General features: G+C 35.8%; 1 protein-coding gene across 13 annotated transcripts in view; it reads right to left on the bottom strand.

Annotated features, from left to right (window-relative positions):
* Positions 1-27,653, bottom strand: part of REPS1 (RALBP1 associated Eps domain containing 1) — a 69,994-nt gene that overhangs the window by 4,020 nt on the left and 38,321 nt on the right. For 2 of the 13 annotated variants that reach the window (XM_056342312.1, XM_056342325.1), the window contains 13 exons: positions 27,485-27,548; positions 26,476-26,630; positions 21,092-21,231; positions 16,465-16,545; positions 13,393-13,480; positions 12,440-12,541; positions 8,427-8,499; positions 6,071-6,189; positions 5,254-5,318; positions 3,430-3,615; positions 1,961-2,056; positions 1,237-1,385; positions 499-604 (listed from right to left, as the gene is read on the bottom strand). In XM_056342312.1, coding sequence (XP_056198287.1) covers positions 499-604; positions 1,237-1,385; positions 1,961-2,056; positions 3,430-3,615; positions 5,254-5,318; positions 6,071-6,189; positions 8,427-8,499; positions 12,440-12,541; positions 13,393-13,480; positions 16,465-16,545; positions 21,092-21,231; positions 26,476-26,630; positions 27,485-27,548 — 1,424 coding nt within the window. The remainder of the gene's footprint in view (positions 1-498; positions 605-1,236; positions 1,386-1,960; positions 2,057-3,429; positions 3,616-5,253; positions 5,319-6,070; positions 6,190-8,426; positions 8,500-12,439; positions 12,542-13,392; positions 13,481-16,464; positions 16,546-21,091; positions 21,232-26,475; positions 26,631-27,484; positions 27,549-27,653) is intronic. The other 11 variants (XM_056342322.1, XM_056342313.1, XM_056342314.1 and 8 more) reach the window with 11 other exon arrangements.

Genomic DNA, 27,653 nt, shown 5'->3' with positions numbered 1-27,653 from the left:
TAAGATGGTGCCTACAGATAAATCCAAAACCGTAATAGCTGACATAGATAAACAGACTACTATTGTTGTTGTTCTTAAACTGCAAGTTTTGTATCCCAGATTATAGTGTTAAAAATATTTATGATTTTATTAAGCCTTTGAGGTTTGCTTTTTCTTTCAGCATCTAGCCACCTCAGCTGCTCTTCTCAATACTAAGTATCTGATGACCACAACAGCTACTTCTAATTACTAAGTTTAGATTTCTGGGTTATTTTATTTTAGTGTAGCTGAAAACAAATCAATACATTGAAAAATGTGGTTTGTAGTAGTAAAGTGTCCTTTGTAATTTCACAAAACTTGTCATAATTAGGTATCTTCTGTGATCTACAAAAACAACTAAGTATTTTGTAACAATATAATCTATGTATATGACTGGCTTGCAGAGATGCCTGTTACTTTGCATCACTAACATCTTGCCCTCTCAGCCTCTTCTTTTAAAGAGAAAGATTATGGAATTACCTTTAGTTGCTGCTGTAATTCACTGTTCAATCTGGCCAAAACAGTGTTGGTTTCCTTGTTACGTCTGATTGATGCCTGAATTGCCTTCTTGTCTTTCCCCACTGATCTGAGAATATATTAAAAGTATTGTAATAAGTAATTTTGTCACTTAACTGAGTATCTCTCATACAGTCCCTCTTTTCTAAATGAGCAGAATCCTCTATTTGAATTTTTTTAACTTGTTACGCTGTTGATTTTCCCTCTTCTGCCTGGTTCAGTTAACCTCATTTGTTTGCATGGAAGCCACACATACTTGGTTAAAACCAAACAGCAAGCAGCATATTTAAAAAACTTGTAATCAACTTTCTGAAGTCCCAACACACCATACCACATTCACTTACCTCAAAGTGACTAAGGTAATAGTCTACTTTCAAGCTAGGAAACAAACTGCACATTTTTGACTGTTTATAGCAACCATTATTTGAAGTTAAACACTACATCTTAATACTTCCACCACTTATTTCCAACGTACTTGTAGAAGTTAAAGAGTTCACAGTCCAAAATTCAGGATCTCTAAAAAGTCTCCCAGTAGCAGAGGCTCCAGGACAATCTTGTTTAAAAACCAAAAACTTTTATTCTGTTAAATTAATCTAATTCAAACACACTGAAATTCTTTGCAGTTCCTGGAACAGAAAGTGTGTATGCTGTTTAAATGTAAGCTTTCCAGTAACAGATGTATTTATACACTTCTTGGGTTACCTAGGAATAGATGGCTGTGAAGCAAGAACAGCAGCTATGACACCTGTTTTCTGTGTATGTTCCTCAGCTTCAGGTCTTAGCTCATCTTCTGATTTTAATCTTCTGCGAATAGGCTTTGGTGGCGGAGCAAGTGGGGTAGTGCCTTTACCCTGAAGAGGAAAACACAGCCTGTAATTCTCACAAACTGCATTTTACTTTGATTAAAATGGGGTAACTTGTTTGTGTTATATATTCTTAAAATCAGTTACTGAGCTAACTGAATTTACAACTGCATTTTCATACGGTCTGGGAAAAAATAATTAAGTACTAAATCTCACCCCTTGGTGAAAGGTCAGTAAGTTGCTACACAGTGACAAAGAACTGTGCAAGCAGAAACACCATGCTACAACTGACAATCACAAATAAGCATCTCAGAGCATGCTTCCCCCAGTAATTATGTGTCTGTAACGAAAAAATGCTGTTAACCAAGTTCTGCACTAAAAGATTTGCTCCATTACAAAAATTTGAACACTTAAGAGTATCTTAATTTTCTGCTATCTTGAGAATAAACCCAATCACAAACATCACCTGATGCAAAAATTCACCATACACATGCCCATTTCAAGAACATATTTAAGAAAATCGGGTTCAAGTGCAAGCGTATAAAGTTGCTGCTGCATATCAAAACAAATGTATAATTTCATATACATCAACTGCGCTCTCCTTCCAAGTGTACTTTGCATACCGCACTAGTGGGGATGTTAACAGGTGCTTTGTCTTCAACTCTTCCATCTGCTTTGGCAACTCTAAGAGAACTTGCAGAATCAGAGGGCTTTTCAACCTAAAGGGATATGCATTATAATTTAGAAAATTAGTTCTTAAATACTTCATTCAGCAACATTTAGATTAAATACAAGTATGCTGTGTTATAACAAAATAGTTGACACCTAAAATTCCAGTTCAAGTCCTCTTTAGAAACACAAACTGGAATACAACAATACCTGCTTTGGAACAAAGCCATCTAAATCTTGGTCACAAACACTGTTTTGGCCTGGGAACAGCTTAAGAGGCGGCACATAAGTGCATAATGTACAGAAAGCTGTACTTCCAGAATCAACAGTTAGACCTATCTTTTGATACAGAAATTAAGATTTGATACAGAATCTAAAATCACTATTAAAAAAGATGAAATAGCTACTTGAAAGTACTCTCAAGCACTGTACTCTGAATAAAGTCAAATCCTCAATGTTATGAGGCAGAGTACAAAAGTCTATGGCCTGATGATAAACTGCTACAGCTGTTTCTTCTATTACATTACCACCATTACCTGTTTGTTACTGCCAAAGGTTAATCCCTCCGATGGAACGCAATGTAACAGTTCCCCATCCACCTCAATGCAAAATGATAAGCTTAACAGTTTTCAGTGGCAGCTTAAGCTAACGTAGCTGATTTTGCAATGAGATTCATAGAATGCTCAAATAATTCCACATCATCCACCTTCCTGATTCAAGGGAAGCAAGAACACGCTGCTGATACTTGGGAGAACTTTAAAGCACCACAAGTACTTTTGCAACTGAGGATGCAGAAGCGCCCTAGAGAATTTACAATCTGAGGAAAACACGAAATAATTCATGTAATAGCAGTAAGCTATTAAGACATTAATAGGAATAAACCATGAGGCTCCTTTTAAAGTCCTATGTCTGCAGTAGGAAAGAAGGTTTTGTAAACATCTCTCATGATCCATTACAGAAGAATGCCAGAGCTCATTTTAGCTGTTTGTCCAATGGCTTTGAACAAAACCAAATCAAGGATTTTTAGCAGATGTTTACAATACCTGACTGTCATCCCAATTATTAAGATAGACTACTTTAAAACTTGCCAGTAGGTCATTTGGAAGGCTGACAAGAGTGAGAAGAAGAAAAGTTTTGCCTGTGCTAAATCTTAAATGCAATAATGCAATTGTATTTGTGCATATATGCTAGTAAGTACAAAATCTTTTGAATTACAATCAAGAACTGAGAAGAATTTCTTCTGCCTTGGTGTTTTGTTGCAATTACTAAATAAGTGTAGTAGCGTGTCATGTAATTGCTTTCTAGCAATGGATTGGGACACCATAAAAAACCCACTAAGTTCAAACGGCAGATGTAGGTATTAATACCACCAACATTATGAGGCTTTGTTTAAGCGACTGACAAGTTCTTCACTTCTGCTCACCTGCAAGACTTCCGAGTGTGTTTCAATTTCATCTTCTTCCTCTTTGTTTACACCTGAAACAGCAAATGCCTCAAACTGGCTGAAGTCAGCAAAATTTGGCTGTTCTGGTATTTGTTGAGGTGAGGTACTGCTATGAGCTATTAGGCCTTCAGCATCTACTGGGCGATGCACATGAGGACCTGCACCCTGCAATAAAATAACAAAAATATTTAGTGATATTGTTCTTAACAGTTATCTGATGTAAAGAATCTCTCCAAACAATAGTTTGTGACAAAACATTTTTTGTGGTTTAACTCCAGCTGGCAGCCAAACACCATGCAACCGCTCACTCACTCCCTCCACAGTGGAATGGGGGAGATAACTGGAAGAGTAAAGTCAGAAAAACTCACGGGTTGAGATACAGACAGTTTAACAGCAAAAACCACACACGCAAAGCAAAACAAGGAATTCATTCACCAGTTCCCATGAGCAGGCAGGTGTTCAGCCATCCCCAGGGAAGCAGGGCTCCATCATGTGTAATGGTTACTCGGGAAGACAAATGCCGTAATGTCCCCCCTTTCCTTCTTCCCCCAGTTTATACACTCAGCATGACATCATATGGTGTGGAATATCCCTTTGGCTAGTTGGGGTCAGCTGTCCTGGCTGTGTCCCCTCCCAGCTTCCCGTGCCCCTCCAGCCCTCTCGCTGGCAGGGCCCAAGGAATGGAAAAGTCCTTGACTTGGTATAAGCATCACCCAGCAACGCCAAAACCATCAGTGTGCTATCAGCATTGTTCTCACACCAAATCCAAATCACAGCGCTGCACCAGCTAAGGAGAAGAAAATTAACTCTATCCCAGCTGAGGCCAGGACAATGTTAAAGACTATTTGCCTTTTTAGTGAACAAAGATTTATGTCTTGTCAGTAGGACAAAGTGCATGTCCTCCAAGACACAAACAGCCAGACCATTCTCTGTTCATAAAAAGAGAGAAATATTTAAGAAAAAAGGAAGTTCAGATGGGCTATTACCCAGAGAATGAGACTAAAGATGGATGCACCACAGGACCAGCTAGACTCGTTGGACAGTAGATGTTTCTGCTATAACACAGTCCAGCTTGGCTCTGTCAGGCTCGATAGAGATTTTTAGTTTAGTTCCACAGGAACACATGCTTATGTGATCACAGTGTATGGAATATGTTTATATCGTACCCTCTTCCCTTGCAGATGGTTTCTGAATCCATTGACTGACTTAAATGGCTGGTAACTCAGATTCTAACAAATAGGTGCTGCTGAAAAACAACTGAAAAGCAATTTTATCTGTCCCATGTCAGATCTCCACAGCAGTTGAAGAATTCAGCTGGCTGAGACAAAGAAAAAACAACTTTTGCAGTATTCTTTATCCACCAAATCAGCTAACCAAACTGACTCAGACCAGGACTGCAAAGATCATGAATTCTATGACAAAGGAAGAAGTGGGATCACTCCTTTTGGGCACAGTCCTTTTGGGACTATGAAAGACTGCTCTCAGTCTGTTATGGCTTATTAGCTATACAGGGACAGGTAAAGAAATGTGGAAGTGTAACTTTCTTTCCTACAACTCGGAGCTCCAGAGCCACTCATTCCTCCTTGATCTCTACTTTAATCCCTTCCCATGGTTCCACCAGAAGCAACTCCTTATTCAGGAAAGGCTAACATTTGGCTATAGCCCAAGTTTTGCCATCATTCACATCCTGGCAGTTTCAAAAAACAGTAAGCAATGCTACTCATGTTAGAGATACATTAAAATTCAGAGTTAGATAGAAATGATGCACTGAGTGAGAGCATGATTTTTCAAAAGTGACATCACCTGTGAAGGCTGTGGTCTTGGAGGCACTGCAGGGGGATAGGCAACAACTCCAGCCTGTTGCTGTCCTGTAAAAGAAACATCATGTTTGGCCAAGACTGTTACTCTTCACATTAAAGTGCTATTTAATCTTTTGACTTATCAACATGAAGAAATCCTGCATTTTGCTTATGTATTAACCTGTCATACTGAGGAACTAATTGTAACAACTGAGAAGATAATTGTAATATCTTCTTTCAAATTTGTGAACAGACAAAACAAGGAATCAGAACATCGACCTTGTCCTTTTTTTCCAGCTCAAAGAACTCACATGGTCATACTTTTCTGATTTTAGTCCTTTTTTCCCTTTTACTCTCATTATACATTCTTAACATTTTCTCATACTTTGTGATCCTGAAAAGTACCGACAAGTCAGAAGTACAAGAAAAACCCTTAAGCAGAGAATCAGAAGTGACCTTTAATCATTTCCTCTGAAGTGAAATACTTAACACCCATCCCTGATACATGTGATAGCAAAAGAACCCTTCTTGAAAATTTAGTGGCAGATGCAATTTGTTGCCATGTGGATGCACTACCAAAACATTATCTCCTGACTTCGTTTCCCATGTTCATCCAAAGGATTACAATGTCAGCATTCAGAATTTACTTCTAAGTTATCTGTCTAAGCAAATAAAACCAGAAGAGTGACAACATTTTCAGCTTTTTCATTCAGAAGCAGTGTTTAAAAACACACTAAATCTTTCTTCAGAGGAAAAAGAATCATCTGCTTCAGGAATGTACATGGTGAAAAATAATATATTCTAGAACACAGTATACCTACCTGGGGTAACTGAGAATGATCTGTTCATATCTAAAGATGATGATCGAGAATGAGAAGGATGAGGCCTTGGAGGGGGTGGCGGTGGCGCAGTGTTATCTGGAGATGTTCCTGAATGTGATCTGCAAAACATATAGGCTTCGGTAATGATTTTAGGCAGCTACAACAGAACTAAAATTCAGAAGTTCTTCTAAATATGCAATTAAAAAACAAACTTTGACAGATGGAAGAGAGCCTGATCGCCGCCGATTTTGGAGATTGTAAGAATCGGGTTTGAACCTTCACAATTGGTTTTATATTTCTATTTATTTAAATCTCCATTATCCCAATTATTCCTGTGTTACACAAGTAATTTATTTTTGGGAAACCAATAGCTTGAGAAACTTCCCAAAGAATGATAGTTCAGGAACAGAGAATCCTAAATGTGGTAATTCTATCCAGACGATAGTCACTACAATTTGCAAAATGTTTAAGATTTAGTCAACATCTTGAATAGATTTTAAATGGTTTAAGTTCAATGTCATTGAAGAAACCTAAGTTTCTCTTGGACCTCCTCTCCATGTACATCAAGCTTAAGGAATATCTCAGTGTATGAGATAGCTATCCAATTCTCTGCCTGAAATTTTCCAAATCTATATACTTGGTAGCAGCTTGAGGAGTTAACTCATCCTTAGGCAGGACCACCATCTAGTGGATACCAACTGTAAGTTCATCGAACACACATGCAGAAAGGATAAAAAAGTATTGCACTGAGCGCCGTTTAAATGGGATTTGTTGTATATAAAATTTTTGTACAGCTTCCATTTAAAAACAGTGTGCAGAACCTTCCTAACTAGTCCAATTTGGGCAAGACAGATTTACTGCATCACTGACATGAATACAGCTACTCTTCTATTCAACTGAAATACATGACAAAATCTTTTCTATGACTGACTTCTGTAATATTCTTCTATAATTACCCTAAGATATAAAACTAAAAGTGGTAAGAGGTACCTAAATTTCACACAAAACCTGAAATTCCTGAATGTATAAGTCCAAACAGAAAGTTATCACAATAGTAAAATCTGCTTTCTTAATATACTCTCCAGGACAATGCTTCTGATGAAATACAAATCCAATTACATTGACTCCTAGGGTCATCCCTCTTGCTAGTCTAGTATAAAAGGCACAAGTAGGATTAAAAAAGGGAGAAAGTGGTTTAAGGACACTCCTTAAATATCATTATCTGACATAGCCTTATCAGTTTTTGCTTTTTGAAAATACAAAAAGTACCCTGGACTAATGGTAGCATTAAGGACAATGTTGTCTCTATAAAGTTGCAACTGGTAGAAGAGGTATCAGTGGAAGGAAGAAAAAGTGGAAGAAAAATTTTCTGGGTGGACACTGCCAGACCTGGACAGCTGAACAGAAGCTACCTGTGCCATGAAGTGGCAACTCATCAGAAAGCTTTATTCATCTACACAAGTTCAGCAAGAGAACCCAACCCAAAATTTAGAGATGAAAAAGAACATTTTGAAAACATCATGTTGGGCAGTGCAAAAACATACAAAGCCGTAGGACAGACAATCAAATTTGCCACTAAGTAATAATGGAGGAAAGAAGTTTTCAAGCTGCTGTACTGACGGGCAATTACAAATCTTTCTTTGCTACTGAAGTCAGCCTAATTATTATTTTCTTTTAAACTTACCTCTCAAACTGATAGTAAGATGGTTAATGGCTAGCTGGTTTTTAATCCTATTCAGGTAGATTCAATGGGAACAACTAGCACCAGCTAGTATAGCACATTCTCTTACGTAAAACCACGCAGTTGTTCGTTACGTGCTTGCATAGCTCCCTCCAATCCCTTAATTTGTTGGGCCTATGACTGATTTATGTTTTATAAAATGACCATTGTTAAAACAGATTGAGTTACTGTCATGGTATTTCTAATTTATGTATTATTCTTCTTTTATATTATGAAGTCACAAGGTTCTTCTCCATTAATGCCTAATGGATATTTTCAAAAACACAAAAAATTGCTTTCAAGTAATATCATGATTGTTTGTGCTTACATTCTCTTGTGTTTAAGGAAAAAGTCTGTATTAAGATTTCTGACAATGTGGAGTTTCATTTCATTGGCCAATCCAAAAAACCCTTTTTAGACTACATAAATTTTTGAATTTTCACTTTATGTGTTAACAGGAATGGCATACACTGTTAATGCATTAGAAAACAGACTGTCTCCAGATTCCCGAGTGTTAAGAGTTCAGAATCTATTTAGCCATCATTTTACAAGCTAGTTGTCAAACAACCAGAAGCTCAGAACAGGCTTCTTTAAACACCTTTCAACACATTTTTTTTCAGTTGCTATTCTACTGACCGTTGCCGTGTTACAGTGCTTCCAATTTGCTCGGGATCTGAAGTATAGGAGTCCGAACTGCTGTAACCATCTGCTGGTAAAAGAAAGTACAAAGTTTCATATTTGTTTTGCACCATTAATATACCCCAACAGATATAGGTAGCACAATTTCAAATATCAAATTTTTATTTTTTTAAAAAGTTATGTCCTTGTATTGTTTCCCTGTAAGGTATCATCTGGGCAGGATTCAAAGTATCTTAGTTTGAATAACTGAGGGATCCAATAAAATCCAGCTCCACTCACCCAATACTACGAGTTGTTCGTTTCTACTGGGATGTACCAAAGAATAAACTATGACAATAATGTTGTACTTAAAATACAAAATATAAGTATCATAAGCAGTAATTTTTAAACACTTAACATTCTATCACTTCCACAACCTAGCCAACAAGGGTAAGGGACATCCAAGAAAAAAAGAAAGCAAGGAGTAAGACTGCTTGGTTTTAGAAGTGCTGAAGGATTTTCACCAACCTTAGAAATCAGGAAAAGGAAAAACTATGTACAGTACACAGATGAACTCAGCAGCTTTGCTAATACTGCAACTTCTGTACCTTCGAGGCTGGTAGTCAGCTCTGTTTCAGACTAAATCTTTTTATAAGCTTTCAGCTTTTGGTTAAGGCAATCTATAAAAATGAAAGATGGTATTATGGCATCACATAGGCTGTTTCTTTAAGGACACTCTTACCCTTAAAAATGGTGCAAAGCTTGAGGTTTTTCCCCCAGAAATGAGGAGTCTCACTAAAATCACAAGATTTATGTGGAATGAATGTATCTCAGAATAATTTATCACAAAGGATGACTCCAGAGCACCTAGTAAAGCACAATTCAAGGTAGATAATCACTGCAGCAATGAGACTCACCTGATTAGTTATCAGTAAAGAGGAAAATTCTACTCAAGAACATCAAGATTTTTCTGAATTACCCCATCTCAAAGGATTACTTTAACCTCCCAGGACACTAAAGCTTTCAAAAGGGTTAAGACACACCAACCAGGATGCAGAGAGAATCCTGCAGAGATGGCTTTCCTGTTCAGCAAGGTCTGTTCTTAGCCTTTTTTTCCCCCCCCTTAAAGCTGCAGGTACATTAATCTAGTGAAATTAGCTTAAGACCTTTATCATCCACAGTCAGCTGAGGAATACCTTATTTCAAGTTCATTTCAGATCAGAAGTTATTTTGCAGGTTTACAGGTATGTCTCTACTCAGTGAGTACTACAGAGTTTAAAAAAAAATTATTTCTATATATACATTCTTTCAAAAAAGTCTACCATGAGACGACATTTAAGTTTTCCAGGATCAAGTGAGAAAATTAAGTTTTAAGCAGAAGTGGGTCATGTGGTAAATGAAATTATCTCCCTCCAATCCAAGCACCTCTAGTACTGCGTATATTTCTTGAGCCACTCAACCTAATCAAACAAGATTTGATTTAGAAGCAATCAAACTTCTAAGGAGGAAAAAATAAGCCCTTTTGAACCAAAAAGTTTTACATCATTTCACTACAAATCTAATGGGTTTATACTGATGATAGAAGAAATATTTCTAAACCAATTTCAAAGATATGGACAGTAAACAATTGTAATGGGTATGTAAGGCAAAGGATGGTTACTTAGCAAATGTAATCTTCATGCCTCACCAACATGGGCTAACCCAAATTCATGAGTTTAAATCTAAGAGAATCCTTTTCCAGTATTTCCAGTAAAATAAGTATGATAAGTAAAGTTCCTAACATGAAGGACAGAGACTTTTGCAGTATTATTTTTGTTCTCAAGGGAGGTTTCTACTTTTCAGGCTTAAGTAATACAAGTTATTCTCCAGCTTTGTTTGTATTTCCTTATGAAGAAAAGCAATTGAAATCATTCCTTCCCTTCTGACTGCAGTACTCAATCTTGTTTATATCATCTAGCAGGAGTTTAAAGTAACATATTCACAAAATTGTCCTGAATGACATATTGAAGTTGCATGTTGCTTTAAAGTTAAAACAATCTGGGAAAACAGCAGTTACTTTTGCTGCTTTTATTTTTACTTGCATAATAACAGTTCCAACACTGGGGGTGTCCAACAATCAGAGGAATTACTGACGAACTTCTCCAGTTACCACTTTCTGAGGTTACAGATCCCCTCTCCTTTGTTCCAAATCACACAGCTTGCACAGAAAGACAATTGTGCAATGCGTATGCCTACTCACTTCCTTCTTATCTCATGCAATGAAAAAGTTTGTCCCTGCTTCCTGGCTTAGGTCTGAGCTGCTATTTACAAATTCATAACTTCCAAGACGAATTACTGTTGATGTAAAGCATGGGAAAAAGAGACAAATGCTTTTTTCTCAACATCAAGTTGATGCTTATCAATCTCCATTGGTTCTCAGTTCGAATACTGTTTTAATACATCTATCCATGAACAGTAGATTATAAGATGTAAAACAATTAACCTGCATCTAAATTTTGATCAATAAAACACCCAATCTGTACTCTTCTGTAGATGAAGCAAAAAAGATGTGAACCTATGAACAAAATATTCTAGAAGTGTTCTTAAGAATACCCATTTGTGAAACAAACAACACTTCCAAAACTGCAAGACATAAACCAAAACAAAACCCACTTAGAAAAGGGTTTGCTTGATACACTATTATAACACTAAAGAACATTAAGAAATGCAATCACCAAGACAGCAAGTCTGCACAAAAATAATCCTGTTATATTTACAGTGTTTTTTTAAGCACCAGAAATTATTTTTCTAGAGCTAGCTTGCATTAAATGAGTCCTTCAGGATTCACCTGAAAGGTGTTAACCATTCAAATTACTTACAGTATTGACAAGAACCATTTCTTGACAACAAGGACAGGCGTCCCATAACTACAGCTTGAGGTACTACAGGATGGCTTTACGTTACACTGCAATGAGTTTTTTATTATTTCACTATGTTGTTCTTCTGAGGGAGATAAAATATTTGGTATAATCACAGTTAACAGGCCCTTTATCAAAGTTTAAGCTAAATTCAGATAAGGAAAATGGAGTGCAGAAGGGCTCTCGGAACTTAGAACCTGCATATAGTAGTAGTTTCCCTGCTAAAAGACCATGTTTTGCTCATTTTCTCTTTTGCATTAGAACACCAGCTAGTAAAAACAAAACTCTGCTTGAAAAGAAATAACAGGATCAAGCCATTGCTCAGAATAGAGTGCCACTGAAAGAGTTCGTGAGGATACAAAACACATTGCAAAGAGGCACTTCCTAAATACTGCAAACCAATTAAAATACTTCTGTCTTAATAATGCAAAAGACTTAAAGTAATGAGTTCTCCAAACCTAATTTTTGCTGAAGAAAAGTTCCCAGCTTAAAGAAAAGAAAACAAAAAATATCAAGAACCCTGGATCCAGAGATTCAGTCAAACCACATATAATCTGGGATCTCTCAATATTAGAAGTGGACTAATCAAATCAAAGTAATGCAAAATTTTTTGGACACAGGAGATACTGAAAATCAAAGATGTTATTAGAAGCAAAGGAACTGTTGAAAAGCTGTACCTAATAAAGAAATCTAGAAGTCTACTGCATCTTCTTAGTAGCTAAACCAGATTAAAATTGCCTGAGAATTGTTGTTAACAGGTTTTCACTCTTCAGAAAATGTTTTACACGATTCTGAGGAAGTCTAATCAAAAGCTACTTAGTCAATTCCACTTTCCATACATTTAAATTCCTCATCCTGAGATTAAAAGAGAAAACAGGAAGATGGAATAGGGCTGGCAAAAATGAACTTTTTTGAACACATATGGCAGGAAAATATCTCCAGTGACATCAGCAGAACTTCCTTAATTGCTGCTTCTAATATATACTTTGTATCAGAAGCATGCCTATTCTTACGATAAGTTTATCTCACTTTAGAGCTTCTGCTGTCTAGCAAGTTTTCATTCACTGAAGAATATACCATATCTGCATTCCGTGTAATATAAAAAACGAGATCAGAAAATATTTTGATACTTACTAACTGTATTTCCAGCTGTAAATTTTACAGATGAACTCATTTTGTTTTCTTCTGGGAGATCAGGTGGTTTCACAAGTAGTGGGCTAGTAGGGTTAGCATGATCTAGACAGAAAAACAAGTCTAAATGAACAAGTGCATTCAAACTAGCCTTCACTTCTGATGCCAAAGCTTTAAATTAGTTTTCTTCTGCCTTTATCTGGAGGGCTGCACTGAAGACTAAAATAGCTCTACTTTAACACTTTTGGTGTATGAATTATTTTAAGTTTTACATTATAATAGTGTTATTTCTATTTCTCAGTGTTAAGAGTTGGGAATTTACCTATTTATAAGACTAAGGAAATTTTAAAAGAAATATGTTGTGGATACTTTTTTATTCTCATATGCTGAAGACTTTGAATGAGTTAGGTAACTTTAGGAAATACCAGCATATTGGGACACATCTATAAATTGAGACTCCACTGTTTCTCAAGGAAAATTATCAAACCACCTTGCTTATTACTGACCAGCGTATTACTTACAAAAAAAGAAAGGCCTGCCAATACTCCCAAATGCTGTCAGGTTTCAAAATAATAAACTCAGTATTTCTCACCACAGCAGAACAAGCTTTATCAATGCAGGCTTGTTCTCCATCTTCACAGTCTCCTTCACTATTTATTAAGGAAACCTAGACACTCTCCTGGAGGCCCAAATCAAACCTCTATCATGATGCTCCTGAAACACTCAAAGCAATGATCTCTAATAGATGGTGAAATCCTCACCAGCAAATGGCCAATTCAAACTCTGCACCTATCTGAGCAGTACTCTTAATTCTTGACAGAGAACCTCATTAATTATGCTGGTTAAAACTGCAGATAAAATTCATCTACAGAGAAGAAAAAAAGTCAGCATGTTTAAGGAAGCAAAGGCAGCCTCAGCTGTACAAAACTTTCCTCATTAGTAAGAAAATATCCTACCGCTTCCAGTTCTTTTAAGCTCCATTTCCTGCATATGGATTTTGCTTGGAGTCATTCTTATGGGAACTGGGTGCACAATTGCAGTATCCTGCGGAGATCAGAATTAAGTGATGTTAATCTAGTTTTCAGTTTTTCTAATTCAAGTCTGACACCATGTGAAATGTAACTTGTAAATAAAATTTCACAGATTTAGGTTTTTACACAGTTCCAAGGAATTTCGTATACCCATAAACCAAAACTCTATAAGCTGATGTTTCTCTAACAATATGTAACGTGTAACCTAGCATACTACTTTAAAAGGACATTAGAAATGTTTCTCTAGATAACTGCGTTGCTAATAGGACCTGAATTTTACCAGCTTTCCGCCATTCTTGGCATACAAGATGTGTTACATCAAGTGCATCTCCAAAAAAACAATCCTCCAAAAACCCTGAAAGTCAACAGCAACACCCCCATTTCCCCCAGTTTCAAACCCCCTCTCTTCAGCTTCACTAACAATTCCCTAAAAAGTTATAGCCTCTTTAAATAGTATGAGTAATTATCTATAAAATAGGTACTTCGTAGTAGTTTAAGATAAATAGTTTCAGAGTCTTTAAAAATAGTAAGAACTTCTGAACTTTAGGATAATAAACCCTATGGAATGTACCTCTAGATAGGTGTTGACCTTACACTTAGTGATTTTCTTTGTAGTTCAGACAAGGGACTCCATTTTAATGTACTTTATAGATAGCCCTTTCCATTTGGTTTGGAGACTGAGTGTAGATAACTAAAAAAAAAATAAATCTCAAAACTTTACCTTTGTTCACAAGTAACAAAAATATGGACATAGCTGTCTGAGTGTTTGTTATTTTTACTGTCATTTATATTCAGAATATATGAATGGGTGGGACAAGGACAACACAAAAAAACCACCCCAGATTATATTCTGTCCCTAGAAATAACAAAAAGTTTCAAAACTACCCTTTTATCAGAAATTTAATCTGTTCTGACTACTCAAGTAGATAAATTTCACCAAGCATAATACACTTACACTAATATTTTCTAAAACTGTTTAAACTGACTTGCACTACTTGCTGCAAATATAAATTTTTAAAACAGCTTCATAGTCACAGCTCAAACACACTTGTTGCACCAGCCTTTTAGACACAGTTACCACTTTTAAATATATTGCTTCCCTGCCTGCCTCATAATGGGATTATCATGCAAAGATCGCTCTCTTGCTGTAGCTACTTCAGTCCTCTGCTGTAATTTAATGTGCAGCTACTACAAGAACGTCTCAAGTAGTTAAATGGATTTTTATATAATGTATTAATTCAGATCATGAATCTGACTTTACAAGCTGCTTTTCCAACAAGAAGAGAACCCCCCCCCCCCCCTCCATCTATGAATTTGCTCATTAGTTAGTTATCAACAACCGCTCAGGAAAGCCGATTCATCTAGAAAAGCAGTTGTTCAAGAAATCAGTCCTATGCATCACTGTTGAGACTGCTAAAATAAGAAGTTTGCGCACTGCTACTGAAAATTTGCTGTCATTTGTTCTTATTTGCATATGAAAATGAAGTCTCTGAAGCATCTGTTCCCAAAAACCTGTTCCCTTAGCAAGCATTAACGATGCTCACCATTCTTCAAAATTATTCTTAACTACAAGCATTGTAAGAGAACATCTCAAGAGTGTGATCTTCCAGGATAATTTTTGTGTTTCTATTTAATTTCTGTTTATACACACATGGCTATATATGAGTTTTCTATACATTAACCACTGTTCTATACATATACCACTGTTCTACATTTTAGGTTATTAACATATGGGGAAAATTTCAAACTTCAGATTTCTGTCATTTACTAATTATGTATAAAAAAATTACTCTCTTACTGTGGAAACAAGATAGCGATAGCTCTTTACTGTGTATAATTGCTTGACAGTAAGAAGCATCTATAAACTGATTTCCATCATGTTTACTTCATTAAAACAATACAGTACATTTAACCAAAGAAGGCTCTCAGATGAAAAAGGGCTAGTTTTCACTTTAACTATGAAATTTTAATTTGTTTGGAACGTTTACTAAAGGCAATTGTGAGCACAGGGAACAGTGCAGTTTGAATTCTAGGTTCCAGCATCTACAAATGCTATTTCCACATCAGTGTTAACCCTGAGAGTGGAACACTGATGTATTTGAAGTATTTGTATATTTATGTATTGTATCTTTTCAGAAGTGACCTATTTAATATCAAAAGCGGTTAAATGCATATTATGTACACCTATTATATTTTGTTATATAATCAAATGAACACTAAACACTAATTAAATTAAAATGGACTCTTAACAGTGGTAATTAAATCTGTAAGAGAAGCAGGATGAAAGCAGCAGCTAAATACTGAAGTAATTTTAATGCATTTCAGAACTGCTTCAATGTCACATGCTGTGAAAGTTTAAAACCAGCAGAACTTGAAACACTGTAGTGAATTTCTGGCTCCCAAACTTGGCAAGACACTTTAACTACATAATTCTTCAGAGCACTCCTCACCGAGTAACGCATTAGAACAACACTAGTTTAGCTGGAGAAATACTAAAAGCCTATTAATAAAATAACTTGGTGAAAACATTAGGAATATGAAATACCCCACCCGCTAAAGTCCAGTAGTTTTTTTCAGTTAAGTTGGCATTGTCAACTCCTAAAGAGTTTATGCAAATCAAGCTCTGCAACTTGAAAGAAATGAAACACTGAAGACAAAGTCTAGAATGAGACTGGTTTATCACTGGGAGTAGCCCTTGCATTGACTTACAAACATTTTCAAAAAACCATTATGTTTAAATAATCTGTGTAATACAGATTTTGCTAGCCGTGCTGTATTACATCAAAATCAAAGGGAAAAAAGCATTCTTTGCACTCAGATATTAAACATGAGCCGACTAGAAAATTTATATACCTAGTATAAGCCAAAAATTGAGAAGCCTGCTACCGTTCCCCAAAAAGCAATCCATGGAATCATGCATAACAGCTAAATACAATGAATGGAAATTCAGTGTTAATAAAATTAATTCCAAACAAGCAAGCTAAGTGATTGACTTACAGGATCAGCTGGTGCAATGTTAGAATCAAATTGGGTCAGAGTTTGTGAGCTTGAAGAGCGTTCGCTAAATGTCTCCCACTGCTGAACAGACAGAGGAGAGAAGTCAGCATGATCAGAAAGATGGGAGTAAAAGATCACTGAGGAGATTTAGCATAGTAGTTTGGAGATTGCACTGGTAAGCACTATACGTGCTCTGGACAGTACTTGACTTGGAATGCACAATAATACACAAAGTATTTCTATTTCAGTCTCAAATTGTTGTGCAACCAAGTTTGTTGTCTGTCAATATTAGTCTTTACATCCACATTTCTCAATGAGGATACAGATGCACAGTCAACATGGAAGTACCTTCAGAGTTCATATTTGGCAATGAAAATCATACAAGTAAAAAAACCCAGCCATTCAAATACTGTAAAGCTAAAATCAATGACACAACGTGTGTATTTGTAATTATAAAATCCACAGAAAGGTTCCTCAGCTTTGTAGCTGACAACTTTCTAACTTCTTTTGTAAATTCTGATTTCCTTACAAAATCCCAGACAAATGAACACTGATCAGAGTACTCCAATTACACCAGTCCAGCTTGCCAGTGCAACCCCTGAGAAGTGATTCTGTACTGTAAAAGAGCATTTTTACAAATCTAAATCACTGACAAGGCAAAGTAGTAAATTCAAACATACTGTTGATTGCCAAAAGCAAGTAAGTCCATCTCTGAACAATTTTACAAGATATAAGCATGCTGTATCATGGTTGTCAAGAGTCCCCATGCTTAATAAGTCAAGCTACAGCAACAACTGGATCAACAAAGCACCAGAGTACATAAAATTAGTCTGTGATCCAGAAAACAGATTACAAATCACAATAGGAATGCTAAACTTGTTATATTTTGGTAAAATAACAAGTAAATGTTAACAAAGTTTCAAACGCTACAACAAAAACTACAAATAAAAAAAATGTAGTCATCAAAATTTGACAAAAATGGTGTTAGTATAGCTGTGAAAACAAATCAATATTCTTGTCCTATTTCTATAGGCAAATTAATGTAAATGATTTTAGAAGATACAGGACAAACTATATGGTGTTAGTCAAACTAATCTCACATACTCCTCTACACTGAACTATAACCAGTGTATAGCCTGAACCTATCCTAAAACAGTTACTTCAGAAATAACTACAGAAACCCCTAAGTAACTGTTTTCAATCAACTGAAATCAAATTCAGAAAAAGATTAAATAAAGTGTTCTCCTGCATGGTGCCCCTCCTTCTGAAGACAGAGCCTTATCTCCTCCTTTCAAACTTTAAGGCAAAGATTATGGGTTCATATGTGGGAGTTGTGTTTTTTTTTCCCCCTGTGGGTTTTGTGTTGTTTTTGCTTTTTGTTTGTTTTTTAAACACACAAAACACAACTTCATGGACAGAATCTAACAAAATCCTTTTAGTAAGGATGTAAGGTTTCCCTTCCCAACTGCTCTGTCCCACTCCCTGTATTAAACAGTTAATCTCCGTGTCACTCTACCCCTTCATGAAGGGGTAGCACTGCAAGTAGTTCACTGAGCCAGCTTTTACCAAATCAGAATCTTAACGGCCAAGTTCCACCAGCCTTTCCCCTGATTTTGCCTCTTGTATTTATACAGCTGCTCATTTTCATGAGAAGTGCATTAATATTTATTTTAGGGCTACCACTACCCTTTTAAACTTGATTTGGCCAGTGGCTTCAAAGTTACTGGCGAGACTGGAAAACAGACCATTCACTTACAGAAAAATTGTTTCTCAGTTTTCCAGAACTTCTGTAAAGGCATTCAGCATCTACATTACAGTTAAGATCAATGCTAAAACATTATTTCTTAGAAATGTATGCTGAATTTATCTCTTATTTTACTCCTCTGAAGCCAAACTGCAGGACATTTATTACTCATCTCCATCTTCCCTAGCTGCACACAGACAAACGAACACCAAAGCCTCCTAACTGTTCTGGGCAATATGCTATTGTGCTCCATCTCGAAATACTACCAGAAACCAGTTACTGCTAATTCCCTGGTTAATAGAAAGCTACATATATTAAGTATCTACTGGACTGCATCTCAAACTCTGTGCAAGGTTTAAAAGCACTGATAATAAAGTTCATTTGCTGGGATAAAGCTCCAAATAGCTTAAACTAAAATCCTCGTCCTCTAGACTTGCAAAAATGTTTCAAAAAATACTTTCAAAAAGTTAATTATTAGAAACTGAAACTCACAGCAACTTGAACCATTACTAAAAGAACACCGAGACATTTGAAACAAGGTGTAACAGTTGTAAACTCAAAAGCAGAACTTCCTATCTGTGTCAAAGCTAACATGACCATATGACACTAGACTGTCTTCAGTGAAAATTTAGTAGCCTTTTCAAATTTTTGTTTTAAGCTCTCACAACTAAGTGCTCAGCCTTGAGACTTTATGGAAAAGGTGTCCAAAGTAAGAGAGAAGCGATGAGTGACGAGATGAGAACGTGAAGCATGTATTATCCGGAGTTAGGTAGATTTTCATGGTGCTTTTTATCCTGAAGTTGGAGATTGATGCCTTGGTTCATACTTGCGAGCTTACAGTAACTGAGGCTGGCAACTGGAGTCTAAAAATCAATTATGAGCTAGAAGGAACAGAGTAAGCAACTGTTCTGAAACTAACGGGGATGAAATTGCCTGGAAAGGCAAATAATCCAAAAAAGCCCAGTTTTTTTGAGTAATTTGTTGGTGACAGTTATAAGAGGTTCAAAGAGGAAACAATTAGACTGGTGCCTGCAGTAATACCAGAAATTTTTTCATGGTATTAAAACCTTGAGGACTTTGACCTGACTCATGCTGAAAAGAAAATGCTGAGGAGCAAGAAGCATGCACGGCGATATAGCTGAAATGTCAGAAATTCCTTTGTGTTAGAACAAAACACTCAACACTTATTAAATGTTCAACTCTAATTTTAGTATAGTTAGTATCTGGTAGTATATTTAGTGTGAGAACTTTTTCAAATCTTTTAAAGTTTTAGTAGATTTTCAGAAAGAAAATACCACGTTATCTATCTGAATGGACAAAGCCAGTTTTGTAGCGCAAAATTTTGGCTGACAATCATCAATAACTTCGTTCTACTGCTGCAACTATCATATTCAATTGGCTTGAGTTGCATTGGATGCTGAAAGAATGTGTTCCACTACAATGCAGCTTACTGAATGATTAGCTTATTAACTCTTTATTGCAAACATGAGGGAATGTATCAATGCAAATTTAATACAGTTTCAGACATTTACAGCTTTTTAGCAACAACTGAGTATCTGCTCACCTCCCTCCTAAAACATAGCTTCCTACCAGAAGTCTAAGAGTCACTGTGTAATTTCCTATGTTTTTTATTTGGTAAGGACATCACTGTGAGGATAACATTCGTCCTTAAAGAGGGACAGCAGGCTTCGTAAAATCCTTTTTCCTGAGAAAGGAAGAAAATTCCCTCTGCTCCTAACTTTAATCCCCAAAACGTGCTTCTTTTCTGTTTCATACTGACTCTCCTTTGGTTTGTCTAAACCTTTTACTACCAACCCTTCTGTCCACTTGAAATCTAATGAAGAAAGAAGAAAGCCACAAAAAAACTATTTCAATAAGAGAAGGTAAGAATCCTCAGCTACTGACAGAACCATCTTAGATGTTAACACAAGTTTCAGATTCTTCTTGAAAGTCTCAGACTATTAAAAAAATAATTTAAATACTTTTTCCCCTTTTCCCCCCCTCTTACAATGAAAAATAAGTCTACATCATCTTTGTAGTATAGCTGTAGTCAGGAACTCATTAGAATCTCTGAAGTAGTTCTCAGAATAAAACATTGGTTTATTCTAAGTACAAGGCAAAAATGTTAAAACAGCAACAAGAAAAACTCTAGGAATCAATCCTTTACAGGCTTTTTAAATAACGGATGCTTGTGGAAAAATAAAAATATAAAAAGTCCTGTTTGGTAACTTCAGTTTCAAATTCTGCCAGAATACAGCTTTACTATATAAGACTGCTTATAGAGTAAATACGTATAGTAAAGGATGGTAAAGCAGCAGTACATAATAGTAAAAGCTCAAAATTAAAAAAAAAACATCTAGCCAGCGATTGGCTTCAGATTAAACTTTGTGTCTTTGCTTATGAAACAAACCCAGAGCTATGAATTCTCTACGTCGCTGGTGAGGTATATTTCAGGGTAACATCACCTCCAAAAATAATTCTCAATGTCTATGTCAGTCAGAAATTTATTTTGAGTTTTGCAAAAGTTTTGGCTATAAAAGCACTTCAGAGGTAAGAAAAAAAAACCCAACCAAAACCTCGCCCTAAACTGGGAAAAAAACCAAGCATGAATTCAACTTTTCCAATAAATGCTGTAATTCTGTGATTAATATAAAGCTTAAATACCATTAACAACAACATTATGTAGTAGCTCATCTCACAATGAGACAAAAATCAGAAGGAATTACCTTTTTTACCATTTAATGTGTAGAACCTTCCTGTGTCTACTGTCCTGCTAACTTTTTCATTATTTGCGATCAACAATCCACTTATGATCAATTATGGATGTGTACACAATTCAGTTATCGAATAGCAATGAAATAACTCTTAAATAAAAGTGCTAACCTCACTGCTCTGATTCAATTCTGGCCAGGTCTGGTTTAGGGATGGCATTGATGGAGACTTGCTTGGAGGTGCTTCTGCTGGAGAGCTGGAGTAACCTACCTCACCAGTCTGTTCCCCAACTTCTGAAATGACAGGAATCACTATAAACCAAAATTGCATTCAGTTTATTCTAAAAATAGCTGGTCATCTCATGCAAAGCGCAAAGTAACCTTTGGTTTCATCTTACCCAGGTAAATACCTAGCAGCAGACAAAAAGCACTTGTTCAAGTCAATCTATTTAATAGGTGCCACTCTTATTTTGAGGATCTTTCTGAAAACTAGACTTTGAAGATTACTCTGTACCATACTCTCTCCCTGTACTTTGGCTTTTAAATAATATTTTTAGGTTTTGATTACATGCAGAAATGAGTAATTCTTTCTTAAATTGAGACAGTAACTTCACACTACGTTTATTACATTAAATCCAGTACTGAGGAGTTTCTTACAGAATAAAATACTTTCTTAAATGAAAGGTTAAAGCAAAGCCAGTGTATCAATGCAATCAGAAACCAAAAATATGAAAACAGATTGAGAAAACCATTCCCCTTTAGATTATTTCCCAAAGAATATTTTAAGTTTTAAGCCTCCATACTAAAACAATGGTGTTTCCATTCACCACATTTTGCAAACTGAACAAGTCTAGCAGCTGTCACATTGCAACTGTACATTGTTACTGTTATTTCAGTTTTCTCTGAGCTTTCAGCAAGTACAGTCCCTTGCAGAAACATTCCTTCAGAGTTGCACACATTGTCATGATGCAACATGCATTTTTGTTCTGTTCAAACTGTAAGAGAATTGGGTAAGCTAAACTGAAGAGCAGATTAAGCATTCTGCTTAACACAGTAAAATCCTGCTTAGTGTCTTTATTTTGCTAGATACACAATACAAGCTAAAGCAATGCATTGAAAGCCTCAAAAAACTGAAGCTGAGTTTATAACTGTATAATGTAAGTAACAGAAACAGAAGTGACTTGTAAGTAGCCAGACATAGTAACAAAATGTTTGTAGTCCAAAGAATGAAAACTCAAAACAAGACAAAATGCTGCACAAGAGGAAAGATGGCTTAATTGAATTACTATTTAAAATAACTGCTTAATAGATATGTGATTGAAGAGGCCTGCCACAAGCCTGTGTGATACACTGTACCAAAGTGATTAAAATTTAGAAAAAGGACTGGTTCCAGGCTCCTGAAGAGCTGAACTCTGCAGCCTGCTCTCCTGCTACAACTGCTCAATATTCTGCCTGCTTTCCTCCATTCAGAAGAAACCTGTAACAAATCCAGTGTCAAATTGAACTGGAAACACTTGAACAAACAACGGTGACCAACAGCACCTCTGAAAACCAACAACCCATTATGGTCTCCATAGTGCTGCTGGGGACAGCAAGAGGCACAGACTAAGATGAGGAGCCAAAACACTGAAGTCCAGAAAGAAGTTAAGTGTCCCATCTTGGGGTCAAAGGACACTGAGGTGCTACTGACATGAAAAAAGCCACACAAAAACCAGTCACTCATCAAAATTTTCAAAGGTCTTGTCAACTTCCAGTAAATGGCCAGATATCAGGTTGAGACTCAGTGGTCCCAAAACTGTGCCCAGCACCTAGCATCTTGTACAACTGTCTTTTAGGAAAAACGGCTTTACAAATTATTCCACACAGAACTGCATTTAATACCTGCCTTCACGCAAAAAAGCACCTGGCAATAAAAAATTGGCTACATCAGGCTGATATTTACAGATGCAATGACATCACCAAGCAGTCAAGATGATATGCTGTGGTCATTGGACACAAAATATACTAAGTTCTAAATATGTCAGTGGTAATATTTTGGGAATGCATACTGCATATTAATTGCCCTGAAGTGTAATATGAATAAAAGTTTTCTAATGAATTAAAAAAGCACCCAAAATTCTCATTTCAACAGTGGTATACTAGATAAATGAACTAACTACTAGCGTTAAGTGCAAGGTCAAAAGATAAGGCTGACAACTGCTGTGCACAGACTACACAGCTACTTGTAATTCAAGGAACTTTGCAAATATCTACACGAAACATGCATGAGACACTTAAAGAAAACTTCAGGGGTTAAGCTAACTAAATTGTGTAAGATGCAATGCATGGCAATTTTTTTTTTTCTTACCAAGAAACAGCATTGTTGCAGCAACCCAGACAAAAAACAAATTCACAGGGAAGCAAAACTTGCTGATTTTTTTAAAGGGTTGGAAGCTTATTAACTGAGATAAATTTGAGTTTCAAGGAAAATATTCACATTTTATTACATAACAGGAAGTGAGACTAGTATTCTTGTTAGCTGCAGACATAAATTCTGCCAAGAATGATGCAGATGCTATCAACAGTATTCAATTCATAAAGTAAGTGTATAAGCACTCTGAAAAGTATTTGTACAAAACTGCCTGATTTCATGCTCCCATTTTCATTCACTGCAGTTTTCTTCTCCGGGCTGCTCTTACACAGACAGATCCTGCTTATTCTGAAGTGCTGACATTGTCCATCTACAAATAGCCCAACACAGTATTAACTCCTAAGCGGAGCTGCTACAATCCATTTCAAAGTACTAAATGTATTGCAGAATTACCACATTAGCCTAAGAACTTAAACCACCTCATCTCTCTCCAGCCAGCAGAATGATACTAGCACCTGATTTAACATTTTTTTTTTTTCTATTAAAATTCTGTAGAGGCATAGTGCTATACCAGAAAATTTACCAACTATATAAATGCGCTATTATACAATAGATCTATGCCATGTGAGAGAAATACATATTCCCTGGTCATGAAACCAGTGTGAGGCAAGAACATCCGTTAACAGGTTTGGAACACCTGCAGCTGGTCACATAACAGATTCAGAGGGGCTGGTGACGGAGAGGCTGCCAGCATCAACCCCTGTCTGAACAGACACACAGGTGCAGGGAGCCTCTGCTACTTTCTGCCAGCCACTAGTTCAAAATGAAAAGACAGCAAGTTTCAAGCACAGAGCAAAAGCATGGAAGATCAAGGGGAAAGTTTCTGACAAAAGGACAGAATTAACAACAGTACTGTTAATGCTTTTGAATAAAGTTTACCATCTTGCAACTGTTTTAAAAAGACATTGAAGTAATTCACCTTCTTGAACAATTCGAAAGCATGTTATTTGCACTGAGGGTTCAGACAGCAGCAGATCATTAACATTTCTTTCTTTGAGAAAGTTGTATCTTATGAAAAAAGTGGACTCAAAAAAACACTCTGGTGCCATACTTTACAGTTTCTATTTCTGAGAATGCTATCTGAAGTGACCTTTATTGAAATACAGCTTTTATGGGCACTAAAAAAAAAATTATTACAGAAATTTAAGTGGTTGATCTTTCTAGGCTGATTTACAGCCCTTAAGTTGAACTCATGTAATTTAACATGCATTTTAGTCTGCACACCGACCTATGATTTTTTATTTAGATTAAAACAGTAAATATATACTGCTGATTTCTTCTGTTGTAACTACAGGATAAGCTATAGCCGCATCAATAACTTTTCCTGAAGTTTTTCATTCAACACATAAGTTGTGGTGATAAAACATGTTGGGTGCTAGAAAAGATTAACTATTTGCAATACTGATGGCCCCCCCAAAAAAATAAATTAAAAAAACTAGTTAATTGGAGAAAATTCAAGAAGTTTGCAAGAACTGTCACTTTTTGTTGTAGCTATAACAGCAACATTAAGTAGCAGTCAGAACTTTTTTTTATTAAGCACAACTTACACAGGATGGTAAGCTTTTACCTTTCACTATAACAGGGTGACTTCCCTATAATAACCAGAGGGAAAAACTTATTTTTTTACTATTAAAAGTAGCTTGTCCTCAAATTTACAGTCCACTTTGTACTTCATGAAAATAAGTCATTTTTATATTAACAAAATTGCCTATAAAATAAGAACATACACATATAAATTTTTGGTTTAATGTCCAATTTAAAAAGTTTCCAGACAACTTCAGTTAAATAAAAAAAGCCTTGAAATCTACTACCAATAAAGGCAGTAGTAGATCAAGTACAGATAGAGTTGTTGGGTTTGTTTATTGGTGGGGTTTTTTGTGTTTTGTTTTTTTTTTTTAAAAAAAAAAAACAATAATGGTTTATACAAGTAAGTGCTACTCCACTTCCTACCAAGATTTTTGCTTGGCACAAAAACGGAACGGGTAGGTTTTAGACACTTGCTAGTTATTCACACAGTTAATTGTAGGTAGTTCTTATGAATATCTTTGCCATAGCAAAATGCTTACACACAGAGAAAACACTGCAGTTGCAGCTGACTGCTGTTGGAAAGGTTCTCTGAGAAGCCAAGCAACTCCCACAAAATATGGTTTAATTATAAAGGAGAGGTAGTAGTAGCCACAGTATCTAGTTTAAGAACTCAATAATTGTCTGATGAAAATCTCTGACATTTACACACACACACACAATATTAAAAAACCACCTTTGAAGTATTCAGTAAAAAGAAATAAAACTCTAGGAAATCATACTACCTAAGCACACATAGTGTAACATGATTTTCCAAGCAAAGATTGCTTGTTAAAAAGTAATCTAAAGCAGTTCTAAAATATTCCGTTTCCTCCATCTGTTCTAAAGTAAAGGAAGATGGCTACAAACATCATGGTTTTAAACACCACTTACATGGAACAATAGTTTGCTTTTCAGTTATGGGACTGAGTTTTTGGCACAAAAAACTAACGAGCAGAACTCACACATTCAATGGTTTATCTGGGAGTGTCCAAAGGCAAAGGACTATGTATACAAAGACTAGGTGCCAAAGCAATGAGGAACAGATCTTGTCAAGTCAGGCATATAATTAAATTAAAAAAAAATAAAAAAAAAATCTGTGCTACTGATCCTGTACTTTTAAACTACAATCCTACCTCTAGCACTGAACCCCGGAATATTTTCTAAGTACTTTCAAGACTTAAGAAACTCATGCCATATTTTCAGAAATGAGGGTGAACAGAAAGCATATTCACTTGAAAGCAAATCTGAAGTATAGCCATATTGGGAATTTGGAATACAGTAGCTGATCATGAATAAAATCCATACTGTGACAGTTTTGTTTTTGTTAACCTTTAAAGGACATGGGTAGTACTTCCAAGTGTAATAGCCAATGTGTACTGTTTCTAAATAACACCTCCCTGTACAGAAATACATACTTGCTCAGATTAGCCCTGACTACTGATTAAGATTTCTAAAAACTGCATGTTACTTTACTCCATGTTCGCTAACGTTATCTAACGTATGACTAACGTATCGGCCGATACACAGTAACAACTATACCATCATTCGAAAACAGTGACATTTGTGTAAGCATGTCTTACCTGTTGAATCTTCCAAATCAATCAGCTTGGGCATTAAACTTTCAGGTAACTTTTCTGGCAAATCATATCCATTCTTTCTAGCAACTACCAAATGAAATGCAGCACAGAACTCATCCAGTGTCAATGCACCATCTTTATCAAAATCTGACAGTTCCCTAAAAAGGAAGATTTAGTATAAATAAAATTTCTTACAGTTATTTTATTTCCAAAAGACATACTTCTGTAGTACTACTTGGAAAAATCAAAGAATGCAGTTTATAGTTAATTTTACCTTATTAAACACTTCATAGTAGTGCTACATGCTTTAGTCTTCAAATAAGATGAGCCTTAATTGATAACATTTCTTAGTGCTTAAAGATAATTTAAACCCACTTTTATCTCTCCAAGTTTTTAACTCATTTAAGACAGTTCTACATAATATTATTAGCCTCACATTTTTGGCAAAGCATACTAAATAAATGATAGTGCAGAAGCAACGTGATTAATTTTAAATGGGAAAAATACCTGAATTAGAAATCATTACACTGAAAAAAGGATAAAATCTGCTAAGCCAAGTCATTTAATGATAGCAACGATGCAGTACAAATTCCAGAATACAATGAAATACAAGCTTTGCACCTAGTCAAAGCTTGATTTGTCATCAAGCCTCACTAAGCGAATTTAAAAATATTTGCATCTGTACATTTTATTGCAACTTATTTAAATAATTCCTTATCTATATTTATTCAAGTCTAATCGCATCTTTAACAATAAAAACTTCAAATAAATTACTTCTTACTCTGAAATGTTCGACATTTCTTCAAAAGCTCAAAATGCCTTGTAAATAGTGCCAGTCTAAACCCATTAAAGCCTACTAAAGTAATATTGGCATAAATCTGAGTAAGACTGAACATACTAGAATGCTACTGAAATTTCACTTAACACCTTCTAGTAAGTAGATTATTAGATGACTGCCAGATAGCTGTCATCTTTCCAAAAATTATCCCGAGTACAGACGCATCACACTTACCAAATATGAGAAAGTTCAAGAATAGGTAGTTTTGACTTAGTGAAAAATTCTTTAGCTGCAGATCCTGAAAAGTTACAGTAACCATTTTTAATATTTAAATCAAGTTAAATCATTAGAAGACTTACAGTTATGGCCAAGGAGATGAACTACTTAGCAAAGGTTTTGGGGA

The sequence above is a fragment of the Falco biarmicus genome, chromosome 6 (genome assembly GCF_023638135.1).
Source record: "Falco biarmicus isolate bFalBia1 chromosome 6, bFalBia1.pri, whole genome shotgun sequence".
NCBI classification, from domain to species: domain Eukaryota; kingdom Metazoa; phylum Chordata; class Aves; order Falconiformes; family Falconidae; genus Falco; species Falco biarmicus.
Note: the sequence above shows the minus strand (reverse complement) of the source record. Positions and strands in the feature narration are given on the sequence as shown.